This window comes from Rhamphochromis sp. 'chilingali' (assembly GCF_963969265.1).
Source record: "Rhamphochromis sp. 'chilingali' genome assembly, chromosome: 3".
Classification (NCBI taxonomy): domain Eukaryota; kingdom Metazoa; phylum Chordata; class Actinopteri; order Cichliformes; family Cichlidae; genus Rhamphochromis; species Rhamphochromis sp. 'chilingali'.
In genome coordinates this window covers 3,100,373-3,120,227 of record NC_137931.1, presented here as the reverse complement: position 1 = coordinate 3,120,227, position 19,855 = coordinate 3,100,373, and the positions used below count along the sequence as shown (strand labels likewise).

General features: G+C 45.3%; 1 protein-coding gene across 3 annotated transcripts in view; it reads right to left on the bottom strand.

Moving 5' to 3' along the window:
- Window positions 1-19,855, bottom strand: part of LOC308394661 (histone deacetylase 4-like) — an 87,320-nt gene that overhangs the window by 52,470 nt on the left and 14,995 nt on the right. For 2 of the 3 annotated variants that reach the window (XM_080879068.1, XM_080879066.1), the window contains one exon: window positions 8,840-8,908. In XM_080879068.1, the coding sequence (XP_080735194.1) occupies window positions 8,840-8,908 (69 nt within the window). Of the gene's footprint in view, window positions 1-8,839; window positions 8,970-19,855 lie in introns of those variants that run through there. The other variant, XM_080879067.1, reaches the window with a different exon arrangement.

Here is a 19,855-nt window from a genome sequence, read left to right as displayed (position 1 = left end):
TAAAGCTGCAAGGTTGCGTGGATGAATGGGATTAAATCAAAGCCCTGCTAACTGTTGTTCTGTGTTTCTACCTGCCTGAAAAGCACCTGAAAAGTCACTCGAAGCTCTGCGGTTTCACGCTCCCCAGCAGCTGTGCAGTTTTAGGACGGAAGCATACCTGCGTATCTGCTCGCCTTTATTTCAAAATCCGGCCTCAAGTGAACATGCAATGTAAGGTCGAAGGATTTCCCCTGATAATAAATCACCTTAATAGCCACATATATGTTGCTTTTTCCTGCTTATACCACTTCCAGGAATGTTTTCCAACAGTAACCCCTGACCTCTGATCCCTGAGAGAAAGTGTTAAATAAAGCTTTCATAAAAATAGCGCCCTTTTGTCCCCTCGTCTCTTTTGTATATACAAGGAAAGCCAAACAATCCGGTTTCGTGTGTAATTGCAGAAGCCCGGCGTCTTCCCACAAAGATCGCATTGACCTGGAGCCCGGCTGCGCACAAATCACTGCCCAGGAAGCCCTCCAATCAGGCAGCTTCCTCCCCATTTAATCTGAATAAATAGGAGTCGATTGGCTGATTATTTACCTACATGTTTGCAGAGAGTGCAGCGAGAGCCAGAGATACTTTGTGTTAATAAAGAGGCAAACACGCCATCAGCGGCACACTTAATAGGAGGGTTCAGAGCCAGGTCTGCTCATAGAAAACACACAGCGGCACATTTACACTCTTTTTTTTTTGAGGATATCGTATTCGTGCTCGACCTTTCAAACAGCCACAAACTGATCACATCTTTGTTTTCCTCAGACAAACCTCTGAAACATTTCCAGTTTGTTCCAGGCTCCAGCACAGACGCACTCTCGCTGCATCACAGAGACGTGTAAAAAGCCTCTTATGGAAGATCCTTGCAATGGATTGCAGACAGACCACAGAAAAAACTTCTGAACGTCCTCCAGTGTAACCGCACATCTCAAACGACTCGGCTTGCCGCCTTCTTGCCGGTGTTTTCCGTGTGCCGGGGTGAAACACATCCACATGGTTGCCGCCATCCATGCCATAGGAGAACAGGGCAGCAACACCCAGCGGCTCCTTAAGGACTTGTCGTCATGTGGGGGATTTTAAAAAACAACAACACAACGTATGAGTCAGTAGTCCGCGCTGGTTGATTTGTTTCAACCCTGCAGGACATGAGGTTTGACATTTCCCAGTCATGAGATCCCTTCTTTTAGCCGGCTATTGCTTTCCTTCCAAGAAAAGAACCTACATGGTTGGATTTTTTGTTCTTTCATTTCCTTTTCCATTTGTGAATCTGCTTAACAAGGTACCCAATATTTAATTAAAAATGGAGCAACGCCCTGAGTTTTGGCTCCTCTCTGGCCCTTTGCTCATGTTAGAAGCGACGATGGTTACAATCTGGAAACCGACCAGCAGGCGAGGAGGGAAGGAGCGAGGTGAGCTCGTTTAAGACAGACGAACTCCCACAGCCGTGAATCACTGTGCAGAGCAAAGACAGAGAAGCAGTCCGATCTAAAGATAAATGAAACGCATGGAAAACTTTGGGTTTTGCTTTTTAAAGAAGGAACCGGCTGCTGAGGTTGTAGTGAAACTCCCATACCGCTGTCAGCCGTAATTGTGAAGGCTTGATGGAAGATTTCCATGAGATTTACAAACTACACGAAATACAGGCGTGTTCCCTCCTGATGTTTCTTAACATAAAAACGAGGAACCAGCGATTCTGCGTTCATCCAAAAGCAGAAGCAGAGAGAACCTGACCCAGCGGTTGAAGCTGTATCATAAAGGGCGTCAGGTAGTGAGCACATCTGACGAGTGTCTAGCTGTGTGCCTGAGGTAAAATAGTATTATTTGACTTTTTCCATATGATTTTATTTTCAGCACTTTTGAGCTACAAACACGCTTGTTGCCAAATGCAGTGGTCTTATTGGTCGAATCTGCTCATTTGGATCAGAAAAATCTGAAAAACTAAACGTATCAAATTCGTGGTTGTGAACCTCTGCATTAGTGAGTCCAAAAAAACTGTTTTACACGCAAAATGATCAAATGTTACGCGTCTAAAGGCCTTAAAGCAGCTGACGGATAGATGAATGTCTCTACCTGTTCATGTAATGAATAACATCAAACTTCTTTGTGACACATTGCAGGAGCTGTAAAAATCACTCACAACTATTTAAAAGAGAAACTGCTCCACACAACAGTCCAACAGTATAGGACCAAGCAGTTAAATGCACATGCTGTATTTAAACTCTGGACCTCCAAAGGTCCTGAAAAGATTCACGATCTTATCACACCCTTTGAAGAACTGAGGCGCGAGTTTAACCTGTACAGAACTAAAGTTATCAAAAGCTTATCAGCATAATTCTTTCAGCAGGCTGCCACAGACTGAGAGCGTTGGCCTCTTCTGCTTTGAAAAGTTGCTTTTCTTGCTCTTCAGTCATCATTTTTCCTGCGTCTGAACGAGCTACTTCACAGTCCTCTGCTAGCTGAAGGTTAAAAAGCACTCCGTGCTGCACTTTCAGGCCTGCAATCTGACGTCCTGGTTGGAATAAGGCCTATTTCTTCGTTTTTCATTCATTTTTTTCCTCATCTAATATTAGCTATAGCAAGTGCTAAGAGAGGAGTGGGGAAAGCACACCGGAGATGTGTTTACGGCTGAAAACGACACTTATCAAAGTGCCGCGGCTCCTAATGCAAATCCATAACTCATAAACACACTCTCTCCCCGAACATTGTGTTCTTCTGCCACAAGAAAACACACACAAGCCTCACACACACTCTCTCGCTGATGGTCACGCACAAACACACCTCACATCTCAGGCACCGGCGCTAATTGCGAGCCGCACAAAAGGAGAAGATGATGCAGAAAAGACGAGAGAAAGGTGTGAATCAGAGCGGCCGTTAAACGCACCCATCAGTGCTCTCCTCCTCCTCCTCTTCGTCCTCTCCTCCTTGTTTTTCCTCCTCCCCTCTTCCTTCTTCTTCCTTTAGGGCCGTTACAAGGAAGGACAGTACGTCCTGCACATCTGACTTGTCTTTTCCAGCTCAGCCTCTGTCACTTTTGGCTCGGCATTCGCCCCCCCGCCTCCTGTTTTAACCTGATGGGCGTCTCTCTCTCTCTCTCTGCTCCTTTCTCTCTCCTCCCCTCGTCCCTCGTTTGCCCAGGGGTGACATCACAGGGCAGTCTCAGGCATGCAGCCTGTTTATTCTGCAGCCCTCTGCTTTTCCAGGAACCAGCGTCTCACACACACACACACACACACACACACACACACACACACACACACACACACACACACACACACACACACACACACACACACACACACACACACACTCCTCCCATACCCTCTCTGCTCTCTTTACTTCTAAGGCCAAGGAAAACCCTCCATGCTCGCTTGCAGACACCGATGTCTCTTCCCCCCTCTCGCGCTCACTCGGCGGGCCGTCCCATCTGAACCGGCTCGCATGCCTTTTTTTCCTCATCCGCCCCCTCCCTCCCCCTTTTACTTGTAATAACTATCCCCCCCCCCTTGCGGTTTTAATGCTGTGAGCTCGTATTCCCAGCCTGGAATTTGCCTACATTTCCCAAACAAATAAAACCGCAAAATGGTTTCAGGTGAACAGAGTGAGGATCCCAGACGTATTAATGCTGCAGGATCGTAGTTAAATTTGGGATTAATGTTAAACACTTCAATCAATTATATCTCGACCAACTCAGATGAATCTAAAGTGGCTTTTTTTTAAAAAAAATCCCAGCATCTTCATTTTATTTTGAAATTCTGTTCAGAAGAACAGCTGGAGGTGCACGTGAGCTCTCTACTGCAACATCGCTCTGATGACTACCTGGCTCTCAGCGAGCACAGTGTTTGTCCTTCATGCAAACTGCTCTACTAAACTAAAAATAACTGTCAATAGAAGAGATGTGAATTTGGTATTTACAGCTTCCTGTCCTACAGGCAAGTTTTACATTTACAGCCTGAACGTTTAGCTGAGCTCTGAACAGTAACAGCTACTTTTTATTAGGCATTTTGTGACCAAACAGGTTGACAAAGTCAACAAGAAAAAGTCCATCTTATGACATTTAATGACCGTAAACTATAAAATATATGCTTGTAAAAAGTATTTAAAGTATATTTAGAGGTAGGTTAAACGTTTAAATGATACAATAATATTTTCACACATGTCATCCTGCTGCTCTGGCTGCAGAGGTTTCATTGCGTTATAACAAAAGCGTCTACGGGACGCACAAACTTGGTAAAAGTTAAGTGCAGCAGCTCAGTGCGTAAATGTAAACAGGCTAACTGGGAGGGAAACTACTGACACGTTGGGCCCCAATCACACAGGCCCAGAGTTGGTTGCTGGAGATTTCTGGAAGTTGCTGTGAAATCAAATGCTGACACCAGCCGAAGACCTCATGAGGGAAAACGGAGTAATCTATGACAGGTTGCTACAGTGAAACTGTTCTTTTTTTGTTTTAGGCGCTAACAGATTACCCTCGTCACCGGTAGTTTCCAGACAAGTGTGTGCCTTGCATGCAAAGCACAGTGACTGACCTCACTCTAGTGACTGCCAGCAACCTCCAGCAACCAGTTGCCAACCAGTCACTGAACATACAGTTTTCCATAGAAATCGGTGGTTACTACTAGTTTCTAAGCCTGCGGCACTGGGGCTCTAGTAGTCATTTTACAGCATTAATCAGCAACTTTTTGTAACTGATCAGGAAATACAAACTTTCCCAGCAACTTGCCAGATGATCCGTGCTACAGGTCTCACACAGGCCTAGTGAGCAAGCGACCACTTTTTGGAGGTAAAAATGACAAATGCTTATGTTTGTGTTTGTGTGAATATCCAAACCAATTTAATAAATCAATACAGCTCTCGAGGTAACTGTTTAAAGGTTTTTCAGGTAAAGTGTGAAGTGGAAACACATTAAGTTCTTTTTTAAGCTCCTTTTCATGGAAAAACATGAATGTATGACAAACTGTGCATATGGAGAATCTTCACATCACCACTGGGCATAAACAAAGATTTCTCTTCTGCTGAGTCTGCTCGCTCACGCTGTCTTTACTGTGGATGCTTTATTATGTGAATGACTTACATTGGTCAAGGTCAATAAACTGCATACAGTAGATGTTTATTCACAATCTTATTTCGCTTGAATGAACATCAAGGCAGCCTCGCCTTTACACGTCAAACACACGTGACGTGATCTTAACTAAGCGCGAGCACAGGAGGGGCATACTTCAAAAAAACAAAAACAAAGCAAAAACATTCACAGTCAGTGAAAATCCTTTGAGACCGACCTGCTTCTTAAAAAAAGAAAAAGATAAACTCTCGTATCGGCACGTCTCCGTGTACAAGCACTGACGTCAAACACGTACCTCAGTTTACTGATGTTGGCCAGATAGAAGATAATATGAGGGCACTTCCACCAAAACCAAAACACTAACAAACGTGCCGTCTCTGCGCGACCGCAGGGACTTCCAGGCTTCTTGCGCAGCTGTACCTGAATCAGACTTGACAGGAGCGAGGACTCCAGCTCAGTTCCAGTTTGTTTCCTCTTGGATCAGCTCAGGCTTCAGAGAGGAAAGACAAAGACGGCTGAAGCCTCAAATCTCTGTTCCCTTTTTCTTCCTTGAAGTTTACACAGAAGATCTCTGAGCATCAACGACAACCTCTCTGACAGCACATAACCTAAACATTTTTCCCTCTATCATCTAACAACTTTGTCCCCCTTTGCCACCTTCCCTGTCAGCTGTTCCTCTACCCTCCATCCCTGTGTCCCCTATCCTGCAGCCCTATTTTGCGTCCTTACCCGCTCAGCAGCTCCCTCCCTCCCTCCTCTCCACCTTTCTTCCCTCCATCTCTCCGCAACAAATCACAATCTGTTTACAACCCCTCAGGCGCACTCCACAACTCTTCTGGCTCCAATTGCGGATCTATTTATACCAGACAATGCAGAGGGCTGGCGTCTCTGATTTGAGACTCGGATAGCACAGCGTATATCCCACGGTCTGACTCGCTGAGCTCCACACTCATTAGGCTTAATAGATGTCATACTGAGAGCCGAGCGGAGCTGTTTAGAGAAGCAAAATGTGACTGAGGTCGCTCTCTTTTTTATTTTCTGGCGCCGTGCAAAGAGACAAAGAACAGGTTTCACAGTGAGTTTAGCAGCAGGGTGCGACGAGAGGCAACAAGTAGCACATCTGTTGATGATGGAAAATAGCTGCGGTCGCTTTATCGGCCTCTGAGAGCGGGCTGCGTGAACATCTCTTTTAGTTTTTCTCTCAGTGAGAGCTATCAGAGCAAGACTGGCTCTGAAACGGCCCGGCGACCTCCAAAAAAAGAAAAAAGTGAAAAAACACAAACAGACCTCGGGCAAAGTAGGGAAAGGGAACAGGTAAGGCGTGGCGTTGGGGAACGTGTCGAGGTGCAGCAAGTCCTGCTCTTCTGAATGCAAGCCCCGACTTGTCGCCGTCTCAATGACATCACAGAGCGGTCTGCGGCACCGCGGGCTAACAGGAAGGAGACGGCAGAGACACAACATGTGAGATCTAGAGCGGGGCGACGTGTGAAGCCGAGGTGCGGTACGTGCAGAAGTCCTTTGCGACCAGGCTTTAAATTAAGCGTGTCAGACCTCGCTATCTGGGATGACGCACAAATAGAGGATGGTGAGGGCTTCAACGCAAAGATGCGTTCAGTAGAGTAGGTGTGCACTATCAGAGAGAGGTGAGCGCTCTTTGAACTACATCTACTTCTGCAGGGGGAGGAGGGGGAGGGGTTGTGAAATTTGTCAGTTGTCCTTGTTTAGGGCATCAGCTGATGATTCTTTATATCATCAGCTGATTTGTTCATATTTCAGATCAAGAGAACATTTGTTCTCATACTTCTAATGCTACATTCAATTTAAAGTGACAGCAAAGCAGTAAAACAGGAAGTCGGCCATTTGCATTACTTTATTTCTTTATTTATAAAAAAATTTGAATATTATTTTTAGCAACTCCTCTTCAATCTGCAGACATGGAAACCCAGAGGTTGAGAGCAGCAGAACCATTAAACACAAATCAGTAGCAAAAAAAAAAAAAAGGTCGTGAAAGGAGGAGCTGGGGTCCAACACAAGGGGCGAGGTGGGTTGCAAAGCAGCTTGTAGATCCCAGCAGCTACGGGCAGCGTGAAGATACTTAAAAAGTCAACCTCACATGAAATTGACCAAACAGAGCACAGCACACCACCAGCTGGTCTGACGTGACTATGGATGAGCTCGACTTTGAGGCCTGCCCAAGCTAACGCCGTGCAGCGATGTCATTTTTTGATGGAATGATCTGCCGACTATTTTATTCTTCAATTTATTCCTTGGACTAGAGAATGTCTGAAAGCAGTGCCACTTTTTTTCTCAATTCCACTTTTCAAACGTGCCTGATATGTCTAACTAGCACTTCAAAACCTCCAAGCAGTCGTTTTAGCATTACATAAGATATGTCAGCATCCTAACAAACAAGAAGCTGGCACCAGAGTCTGCGGCTAAATTACGACATCTCTGCTTTGAGCTTCTGCAGATTTGCAGGAAACGCAATTTATTCGGTTAAAAAAAACAAAACAAACACAACGCTGGTGAAAAAATGGACCTGCACAGCTGCGTGCAGGTGCACCGACCAGAGCTTTGCACTGTGTGCTAAGATGCAACCACCAGCATCTGGTTACATTAGGATCACATGACAAAAGCGGCTTTAATGATGCAGCGATGTAGATGTTAAGATTTCCCGCAGCTCTCGCTTCTCAGGAGAAAGAACCGAACGGTCCGGGGTCACACCAAAGCGGAGGGCCCCGAGCCGCTCTGTATCCAAGACAACAGATTTGGAGAATATCTGATGAAGTCACTCCGGCAGATTTCAATATTTTATCAGCGCAGCCGGAAGGCGCGCAGAAAACAACCCCAACAGAGAGAGCGCGTGAAGCCCGTGAAAGACCAAGACGCTTAGGGTCGAACCAAAGATGAAACTTTGCTGTTTGCTCCCCTGAAGCAACAGGCTGTTCGAGCTTACAGCACTTCTTCATCGCTGCTCTGGGAGAGCCGTGGAAAGAGCAGCACGGGAGGAAATTTATGAATCAGCCTTTTGCCATTTTTGTTTTCTTTTGTAACTATTTTTCAACCACGACAATCCAAATTGTTCTGTGTTAGAAGCATTAGAAGCGCCCTCATTACTGAATTAGATAATGCATTATGCATATATTACCTCAGACTCATTTCTCCTTCAGATTACCTCATCTCTCCATCTGTGCCCCTTTCACTTCTGTACTCTGGCCTCCCTCTGCGCTGCTCCATGTCTCCTCTGTCCTCTCGCTGCTATGAACTCTCCACGCTTGTATGCTGCTAATAAACACTTGGCGATTTGAGCATACTCGGGGTGGCGGGGTTCACAGGAAGTGGTGTGATTTGTTTGGGGGAGATGAAACTGTGTGGAATAGTTTGTTTTGGTGTAGTTTCACGTGAGCTCGCAAACACACTGCTGGATTGTCATTCAGCAAAAAAAACCAAGAAAAAGGAAAAACAAACGGCACGCTGAGACACCAGCGTAAATAAAACACAGAAGTACGGCGTCGTCCCGTCAAACGCCGTCAACCTTCAGTCGGACAAAGTGCAGAGACATCTCTGACGTGATGGCACTTCACAAACGGCACGACAATTTATGACATCCCAGGAGAAACAAACACGCATGCAAAGTCACACAGGATGTGGTTAATAGTGAAATCACGTCTGTTCACACACACTCTGGTTTATAGAAGCTCACACACACATACACGTGCACCCAAACAAACATCCAGAGTGTCCAACCTGTTGGGATGTGGTTGAGCGCCGATGTCTTCAGGACCTCGAGCGGCTGCTCCTTTCCCAGGATTCCCTCTGTGGGAGAGAGAGAACACTCCGCTTCAAATATGGTCCGCAACATTGAGACAAGCTTCCAGCGACAAACCTAATCGGGCAGTTTTTTAAAAGAAAAAAAAAAGAAACAGAGCCACAGTGCAAACAAGCGGGCTTCAGGTCATCTGCGCTGCGGCCGGCGCGTGCAGCGGCAACGGTACCGACACCTGAGCGCGTTCCATTGGCCGGAGAGAGAAAGCGAGTGGTGAATGCGCGGAGGGTCTTCGCGACCGCAGGGGTGCTCGGAAAAGCTCTGAGGGGACGCCGAGGGGCGCGCGAGTTCGGCGTGCGAGAGGAGAGGAGAGGAGTTGGGGCTCGACTGATGCTGCCTGTGCTCAGCATAGCAAATGTGGCTGGCAGCAAGCAGCGGCGGCAGAGAGGGATGAGGGGAGGTGGGGGGAGCGATGGAGAGGAGGAGAGGGAGGGAGGGAGAGAGGTAAAAATAGCTCACCCTTTTGTGTGTAACGGCACATGCAGGAGCACACACAGGCACACACACACAACGCACATGCATACAGACACAAAGACACTCCTCTAATGTGCATGTGTGCGCATGTGTGTGTCTGTGTGTGTGTAGGCTGTAATTATAGTGGCAACATGAAAAGGCTTTTGTAGCTGCCGAGCCCTGGGAAGACATGGCTATAAAAAGCAGAGCCACGGAGAAGGGTAGTGGTGGAGGAGGAGGATGCATCAGGGGATGGAGGGGGTAAGAGGGGAGAGAGGTAGAGGGAAGCAGGGATGATGAGGCGATGGAAAGATGGAGGAAAAAGCAACGAAACGGCGAAACGAGAAAAAAAAAAAAACACTGACATTGAAATAGTGCATGCATTGCAACCGCACACAAACCTGCGACTACTGCTGCTTCATCCACCCTCTATATGTGTGTGTATTCATAGTAAACACGAGCACCTGAGCCATCTGTATATAAATACATTTACATCTAAAAATCCTGAGCACAAGGCTCAAAAACATCTGAGGGGCACAAATATGCAATTATTCCTTTTGGACGCGAGATGAAAATCCATGTAAAATCCCTCCGGAGGCATCAAAAAGAAAAAAAAAGGAGAGGGAAACGGGCGAGCGTCTCGCTGTGCGTGATCTATTTCTGGAATTCTCTCTGGACCAGACGGGCACATACACACAGACGCACGCTCTTAATTAGCCTTGAAGCTGCAGGGATGCGTTTTGCGCTGATTATGTACGTGCATTCGTCTCGCGCCACCTTGCGCGAATTGATGCACCAGTACCCCCGAACCCTCCACCTTCAACCACCCTGTCCCCCCAACAAGTGAGGGCTTGGGCGTGGGCTTGAGTGTCACATTTGGCCCTGTTGAAACAGATCTACACACACAGGTGACATTCAAATTCAAACTCCTGCAGACTTTATGTAAAGAGCGAGGAAATATTACAAGGTGGTCAAAGCCTCTCCAAAAACAAACCCGTCCGCATCGGTGAGAGCCGATATCCCCTGAGGTTCCTATTCAAATGAAACACACGCTGCTGCATTTTGCAATGGAAATGAGGTGCATCTGCCTGTGCATGACACCTGTGGCTTGGAGTAATTCTACGCCCTGCTTTTGCACAAATTGCTGGTGGGAGCTTTACATCTCCGACTTTTAAGTGTGGGGAATTGGTGGAGGGGTGCGCGTGTCGTTGTCTGTGGTTAGTTAGACAAAGCGTATAAGCTTTCAGCCCCAAACCGCAGGGTTGATACCCGACACTCACGTGGGGAGGAGGGAGCATAGGTGTGTGCTGGAGCACTGAAGAGGGAGAGTGGGACACACAGCAGTCGGAGAGCAACGTAATGAAGCGATAACCCGCCAAAGTAGTGCCCTATACCTTGGCGACAGGATCCATCAATCTTAAATGTAGCCTAGTTACACAGCAGAGCCCCCCCCCCCCAACACCTCAATGTAGCTCCTTCATATCTCCCTTTCTCCATTCCTCTCCATCCTTCCATCCTTCAGTTCCACTGGGTAAGAATCGGGAGACAGGGAGCCATAAATAGCTTCTTCTACCCTCAGGCAGAGAGTTAGTCGACTCAAGTTAGCGTAGCTGCATCAAAAATATGTTGTCATAGGGAATATAAATGGGTGGGGAGGGGGGGGGGGTGCAGGACTAACGAGCTTAGCAAAATGGTGAAGGGGCTCCGTCCGCCGCATCTCCAAGGAGAGACAAGAGGCAAACTTGACCGGTCCTGGCAACGAGAGCATACTGTATGTTGACAGAGGCCTTTGTTATGCCGGAGAAAAGAGAATGAGACGTTTGTCTGCGCCGCTGTGGCATTTACAAAGCGAGACAGTAACTGAGAAAGAGAGGAAGGATGCTCCGGCCCTCATTACATTCAGCGCACTTCCGTTCTGGCTGCTCTGTCCAGGGTGACTCCAGCGAGCAAGGTGAACCCGACAGGAACAATACGATTAATCAAACACGCCTCTCCTTGAAGAGGCTTTTTCCTCTGGGTCGCAGATTCGCTTCCCAAGGGCACCGGCTGACGTCAGGGACCCCGATAAAAAGAGAATGAGTGACCCCTGCGTGAGCCCCGGCCAAGTTTGCGTCCTGCGGACGGTCAGAAAACAACCATCTGACCTTTCGTTTCAAGCTGGAAGACTCGGAAAAACAAGGTGGTCACATCTTACATGTGACAGAAAAATCAGAAATGAGTTGGAAATTGGTCATTACGCTGCAGACGCGTGTCCAAAACGCTGTTTTGCTGTGTAACTGCCACAGACCATAAGGGCTTACGTGTGACTTACTTACGTGTGAGATTTGTTCAAAAAAGCCGCACATTTAAGATAACGCAGCTGATTTAGAGAAAACCACCAACGCCACACGGTGAAGACCAACTGGTTTGCTTGCATCATAGCAAATAGCCCAGGCCAATTTGACTTCCACAGCAGTCAAAATCTTGAATACTTGAAGTCATGTTCAGTACGTGCAGGCCTGAATTCACTGTGCACCAAAAGCAAACAATGCCACAACATTCAACAGAGGGTTGTGGCAACGGGCCTGTTGCCACTGCACACAACTGTACAAGAACGGTCCCATAAATTGGCCCTTTCACACTCCGTTTCGACTGTGGCGCATAATAATGATATTTGCCACTTCCTTCGACTATGATCTCAAATATGAGAGCGCCAAATGTGCATTCATAACACAACCTGGTTGGAACCAAGACAGCTGCCGGATTGCTGCTTGCTGTACTTTTACAATGTTTGAATCTGCAGCCTTTTCAGCGTTTACCAAGCAGTAAAAGCATTCAGGGGTTCAGTAATGCACGTGCACCTTTCACATCTGTGAAGGCACCATTAATGCTGAATGATATAAATACAAGTTTTGGGGCATTTTAAAACAGAAAGGCCTCATCACTTCAGCAACATGTTTTACAACAGCATGGCTCGATTCACCCCAACATACATACTAAATCTACTGTGCAGTGAGGCAAAGCGACACAAACAGAGCTGCAATCGACTTAAAAATCAACTTCAGCGAAAAATCCAGTCAACACTGCTTTATGAAAATATGGAAGACAATTAGAGCATCTTAAAAAATGGGGTGTATATTCCCCCAAAATAAAAAGACATTTTAAATAGAAGTAAAACTTCGTATTTTTCTGTTTTTGAATTCTTAGGTTTTTCTCAGAAATTCAGAATTCTGACATTTTCAGAAAAAAGTCCTAAGTCAGACTTTTTTTTCTGAATTCCGACTTTTTCTGAGAATAACCTTTTCTCCGACATTATTCTCAGAATTCTTTCTTTCTGGGGAAAAAACCCCCCAAAGAATTCTGAGGTAAGAATTTTGACTTTTCTCTCAGAGTTGTGAGAAACAAAACACACACAAAAATCTCAAGCACAGGCTTTTGTTCAGTGGCCCTAATCCTCTTCCGTACAAATCCCTATCAACTGGGATTCTCCTGATGCCAGTGATAAGCTTTTCGATATCATTTGAGAGCAGCTGTATGGTTGTATGGAGCTGCATGGTTCAACTTTACATTTATGGAGACAAAAAAAACCCAAAACAAAACAAAACGAGAAAGCTTGCAGAAAAGTGAGAGCTTCCCAATAAGTTATGAACATATGTTAAAACTCTAACTTGATTCCAGCGTTCGTCGAGCACGTCATCGTCCTGCTGGCTGTTGAAGGTAAAAAGAGTTTCCAAAGCGTGCGCTGTTATTCGTTTATTTGGTGACAACAAAAGCAGACCTTAGCCCGAATTAACCCACAAAACCTGAAAAGTGCAAATTATTTCAACTGACAGCGATCTTGCGTCCATCTTTAATATTCTCTACTTAATGGGCAGCCATGATGGTTGCTAGGAGATTTGTGATGCAACCGTAAAGCTTTGCTCGCTGGGCCTTACAACAGCAAACACCCACAGCATCAGAGCTCGCAGTTGCTCCGCACCTACCATGCACGCACATCTCGACTCTTTAAGCGCTCGTGTGCTTCGAGTTCCGACAAAGATGATGCGTTGATCCTCTTGCGTAACCGTAGTATTTCCTTGATGCCCTGGCCAGACATTTGTGCTTCGTGTCAAGCACTGTGGAGCACCATGTCAAAAGGCACAAGGATTGGGCTCCCAGGCAGCAGTGTAAACCGTAATTGCCGCTGACAGCATGCTGGCAGAACACAGTGTATCCCGTTTCTCAGCTGGGACTAGACAAAAGACGCGGGGACAAAAGATGCGTCCCTTCATTAGCTCATGTTCGCTCTGCGCTGTCTTTGTCCTGGGATGGGACTCTCATGTTCAGCCAAGTTGGTGGCGCATGGGAGGACAGCGCTGACAAACCGTCTGGCTGGCAGCAGCCTCATCTGTGTTCACCGGGTTCAGCGAGAGAGAGAGAGGGTGCGGCATTTGTGGGAACACGCCGCTGAAGTGCATTTTGCAATCTGCCACAATTTTGTAATTGGGTTTCGGAGGGGCAGAAAACAACATGTCAGCACAAGTGGACGGCCAGGCAAACGTGACAATGAGGCTCGAAATTACCCTCGATGAGGCTCATGCACCTAGCACAATGACCGCCCGCACAAAAGAGCCAGCGGTCGTGTCACGCATGCACTCGCCCCGTGCTCCATTTTTAGCCGCACGGCAACAAAGCGCTCAATCACGGCGAGGAGAATCTACACGGGAGACCAAAAATAATGATCGTTTGTTCGCCGTGCTTGCACGTGCACATCTCTTCTGTGTGTGTGCTTCTAAAAATAGACTCGGGGATAAGCCGGGCCCTCTTCATTGCAGTGAAAGCTTTTAACCCTTTCACCTCTGGATTTGAGCAGAGACTGCGTGCATTTGGAGAAAGAGGCTGGACAGAGGTCAGTGAAAGCAGAAGGGGGAAATAGAGTTAGAAGAAAAAATGCATTTAATGCATGAAACACCTTTAAACTTTGGTCAGCTGCTGCAAGTGGCTTTCACTTTACTTGAAACTCCTGATATGAGCTTCCTCTATTTCAGTGCATCTCAGCAGCCAAATACAGCTTTACTGTAGCAGCTCTGATGGACCAGTGAGGAAACACTGTCATACTTATGTGTGCTTCACTTTCCTCAGTTTCTCTTGTAATAGGATGAAGGAGAAAAAAAAGGTTTCTTTTTCACTTTTTCCATTTACTAGTTGGGACAAGCCACCGATCTTCCAGTCCCAACCCCATTCCTTAAATCTCTATGCTGCCGCTTCCCCAATAATAGTATCTGGTAGGTGTAATAAAAAGCAAATCTATAATATAGACGTATAGCCATCCAGAGATCTGTGTGCATGCCTGTACTGTGGTGGTTGTCAAGGCAAGGGTAAATGCTTCTCAGAGCAGCAACCTGTCAAAATAAAGGGAGGGGGGGGGGCTTTAATTTTTAAGTAAAAACGAAAGGTAATAAATCACCTTTCTGGCCCTGCCATGTGCGATAAGGCAAACTACAAGACTGTCAGCAGCAGTGCGACAGTGCGGGAGCCTGAGTTTTTTTATTAAAGCCTGCCTTAATAAACTTGCAAAATTAGTTTTTGGTCACGACAACAATTACCTAGAAAGTATGAGGCTACGTGTCTGGGGATGTATTTTTTTCAGCACTTTAGATAGGACCGAGAGGAGAAGCAGTGACAACACAAGTCGCAATGCTGAGGATGCAAGTGTGTGATGGACCCCTGGGAAGGTGATGTCAGTGAAAACTGCATGGATACACACTTGTACTGTACAGCAAGTTACAGTGGTTTGGGTCTCTTGAGTCAGATTTACCACAAGCAGCATGAGGGGGGAAAACCCTGCACCACGGGTAAATGCATGTGCGTGTCTGTCTATGCTTGACGTCAGCAGAGGTCCCACGGCATACCTGCGAAAATTCCCCACAGGCCTGATAGTAAAGGTGATAGTAAACACACGACGAGGGTCTGGAGCAGAACTCTTAAACTAAGACAAAGTGGTGCAATGTAAACCTTGTGAAGACCATGTTTAGGTGGAAACTAGCGAGCTAGCTTCCTGCTAACTTCTAACTCTGTTTAATTTAATAAATCCTGTTTTCATGGATGTTAAACTTAATTGTTACACCTGGTAAAGCAGCAACGCTGATCGTTTTATTGCAGATGAAAGAATTTAGACAGTTTTTAACTCTCGGTGATGCTGCAGTGTTCGTTTGACTTTGGGACCTGAAGCAGACGGAGTTTAGGACAGTGTTGCCCACTCCTCAGTAAGGAAAATCGCTATTGGCTGTCCTGCAAGTCGCCAAATGACGTCATCGCCTAATTTGCATAATTGGTAATGCTAATGTAATTGTAACCTACGCTGTCGGAGAGAGAAATAACATCGTGGAAGAGACAGTAAAAAACTTCCTAAATGCAGTTAGAATTTATTTAGAACTACAAATTTAATTTCTTTTAGTGATTATTGCTTTTGGCTTTTTTGGTTTGTTTTGTTTTTTTGTTCCAACCCTGCTCCTTTACCCGGGCTTGGTGTGATGCATCAGCCACACAGGGGTAAATTAGTCCATTTTTTACTTTATTAGTTTGCTTTGCAGTTTTCTTCATTAATCATTTGGTTAAACCTAACACTGGTATTATGAGGCGCGCACATAGTAACATTGTGTGTTTCTCTTTCTTTGAGTTACCTGGGTTTGGGCGGTGGCTGTTTCCTGTCTGGGCAAAAGGCGTGGCCGAGGACTCTGGGAACAAAATGCCTGCTCAGCAGAACTAACCATGGGCTTACCAGGAGCAGGGGTGTTTTAGGTTTAGTTAGGTTATTCTGTGCTTAGTTAATATTAGTGTGTTTTTGTTTTCCCCCCTATTGTGTGTAAATGGTTTGGCCAAATCATTATAAAAGCTACTCTCATGTGTCTTTGTAATTAGGTCAGTTTGTGAGTTGTGTCTCACTTTGTTTTGTTTAAGTTTCTGGAAATTACTTTTCGTAGAGTTATATTTAGTTGACCTCTTTTATGGGCCTGCTAAGAATGGTTTTGAATGTTGTTAATTTTGGACTTTGAGGGTTAAAATAAAGAAAACCCTTTTTGAAGACACTTTTTCGCCTGTGTCCTCTTTGCTTTGGCTGCTTGGTCCCTCACACTTTGACCGGCAAAAGTGACCCAAAATAGGCACTCTGGTGGAGTTGCTTTGTGTGTGTGTTTATAAATAGTTTTAAACCTTGTGATCCACAAAACAGCATACAAGTAAAAGAAGAACTGACTGCGTTACAGTCAGTGCGGGAGCAGCGGCTTCGCTCATGCGCGATTCATTTGCAGTTTGGACGCACAGGCGTGAACATCTGCTGCCCTGATAGCAGCGGGGGGAGGACTATCCTCCGCCCGTGAGCGCTTTGGCACGGGTGCGGTGCCCACGGCAGCACCGCTGCTTGTTGAGAGTAAGAGCGATACGCGCCTTCATGTCAAAAAGTCGTCATAAATAAGTCTCCAGTAACACCAGAAAAAGTCGCCAGATTTGTCGCTAGTCGCTTTTCAGAAAAGAAAAAAAAAAAATCGCTAAGGGGTCTGAAAACTCACTAAATATAGCGACAAAGTCGCTAAGTTGGCAACACTGGTTTAGGACCCAGATTACTCCGCGAGGCTCCTGACTACGGTAGCCGTAATGCTCCGACAATGCACCTAGCAGTGCGCATTCATAGCTTACCAAAGTCGTACTAAAACATTTGACATATTGCTGCACGCCGTGTGCTACGTAAAATCGGTTCAAGGTCAGTAAGCACAACCATAATTCATAGATAAGGCACACTGTCGATGTTTAGATAAGATAAGATAAGATAACCTTTATTAGTCCCACACGTGGGAAATTTGTTTTGTCACAGCAGGAAGTGGACAGTGCAAAAGTTATGAGGCAAAAATTAGAATACAATAAGAATAAATACAGTACACAACTGTACAGAATAGAATAAAATAAAATACTATATACAGTAGAATAAAATAAATATACAATAAGATAAAAATAGAATACAAATACAAATACTATATACAACTGAGTTTCAGAAACTTAAAGGATTTTAAGTGTGCCCTATAGTGTGTAAAAAATGTTATACAGAAGAAAAGAAGATATTGCGAAATATACTGTTACCGCTCATGCTTCAAATTATACCGTGATATGGATTTTAGGCCATCTCGCACAGCCCTAGTTTCTAGCTACACAAGGCAATTTAATTTGAAGTCCCTGTGTTTGAATAACCATGTTTATCCATTATATTTGCCCTCATTAACCTGCTGCCTTTCACTTATTACAGCACAACAAGGATGACTCACTTCTATATGGATTCGATACCCACTGCACTGCACAGCAAACATCTTCAGCCATCCCACATAACCCCCCCCCCCAAAAAACCACCCAAAGATAAAAGAGAGTGTGGCTCCTGGGAAGCAAAATGCAAAGCGCTCTTGAGCAATAGTTCTCAGCCACTTAACACTGACCTATGAATCATTCAAGCATAGCCACCTAACCCACGGGATGAACCAGTTCTGTGAATCTATAAAAAATTCCAAAGATGAACCAGTTTTTATACATTTGGCATCCACAAGTCTGCTTGTGTCCCTGTGACATAACTTTTGGCATTGGACAGTGAGCGCAAGGGTCCGCACAGACCTGCCTAATTTTTTGTGCTCGCGCAGACTCATTGCAGAGAATTCACATTACAGCAACTACAGTGGATGCAAAAGTATTCGGCCCCCTTGAACTTTCCCACATTTTGTCACATTACAGCCACAAACATGAATCAATGTTATTGGAATTCCAGGTGAAAGACCAACACAAAGTGGTGCACACGTGAGAAGTGGAACGAAAATCATACATGATTCCAAACATTTTTTACAAATAAACAACTTCAAAGAGGTGTAACGGGGACAACTATTTGACTGCCGGTTCTCCAGTTGTCCTCGTCTGAGTACAATCCAGACTTAACACAGTTTGACAGGCATAAAATAGTATTTTGCAAACACAAGGTGATTTCCAAAGAGTTGGCACCCAAAGAGTTGCCATATCTCAGCACAATTTGCAGAGTGTCCTCAAACAATCTGAGGAAATTGGACAAATGGAAGACGTACAACTACCTAGAGAAGTCATGTCGTTAAGAAATAGGAAAAAGTCTAGCAAACACCTGGTTCAGGACCTAAGAGATATATCTGAACCTTCAGCTGACCCATCTACTGTTCACTGAAGCTTCATCAGAAATGGCCTCAGTGGAAGGGTGGCTGTCAACAAGCCATTCTTTAGAGAGGAAAACACAGAAAAGAATGAAGTGTGTCAGATTACAGAAGAACTGGACTGACAACAAGTGGCAACAGGTCTGATGGAGTGATGAACCCAAATTTGGTCTCTGGTTCATGTCAATGTAAATATGTATCTCAAGTCATCACAATGGATGCTCTGGCAGGGTTTGGCGCCACATTTCAGTCAGTGTTGGGGATCCTGACGAAATTGATTTAATCATGAACACAGAAAAGTACCATCAATGATTCCACTGCCAAATCAGTAAAACTAAACCTGGATAGAAATAGACACGGTTAGAGCTGGACGATATATCGAGTTTTTAAAACATATCGATATTTTTTTATACGAGATATAAGATGTGACAATATCCTTTATATCGATATAGTCTATGTTACGTTATAATTATAGTTGTGGAGCCGCAAGTTTGCCTCTCTTTCGTCCACTTTTGTCTCTACGCAACGTTACTCCGCCTCGCCTTCACTGAAGACAACTCCCCCTCCTCCCCCATCGCTTCACCTGCAGGCAGCGACAAGATGGACACGGCAAATCTCCGTTAACGAGTTACTGCGCATCGCCCCATGCGTGGGGCTGGACGGCGTCAACGTGTTAACGAGCTAAACATGCTAACGAGCTAACAGCGCTAACCCTAAAATCCTTTCATTCTCTCAAAAGTTGACAGCGCGCCTTAATGTATGAATTCTGGTTGTGCTTGGTGGCCGCGAACCGATTTTATGTGGTACGCGGCGCTCAGCAATCTGTCAAAAATGTTTGAGTACGACTTTGGTAAGCTACGGAGCTGCACCGCTTGATAGATTGTCGGCGCATTACGGCTACCGAGGAGCCTCGCGGAGTGATATGTACTGTCCATCAACGTAATATTACCGTACTGTGTGTGTATAAGGACCATAAATGGCACCTGTAAGAGACGTGGTTATGAAGTGGATTTCAAACTCCAGGCTGTCAGTCACGCAGTAAAACTTGGAAATAGAGCAGCTGTGAAATCTGTCTGTCTTTGTTATTACGCTCAGCGTCTTTTAGTTTACATTTTGACTGCACAATTGTGAGCTCTTTGTTTAGCACAAAAACAACATTGTTTTATTTTATTTATGGAGCATTATTATTTAATGAATGCTCATAATTTAATTTTGAGTAATTTTTCATGTACATCTGTGCTGTATGTTAATAAAAGTGCTTGTGTGACATCTGGGACACAGCTTTGACTAAGAACTCTTTTTGTTCTTACTTTATGG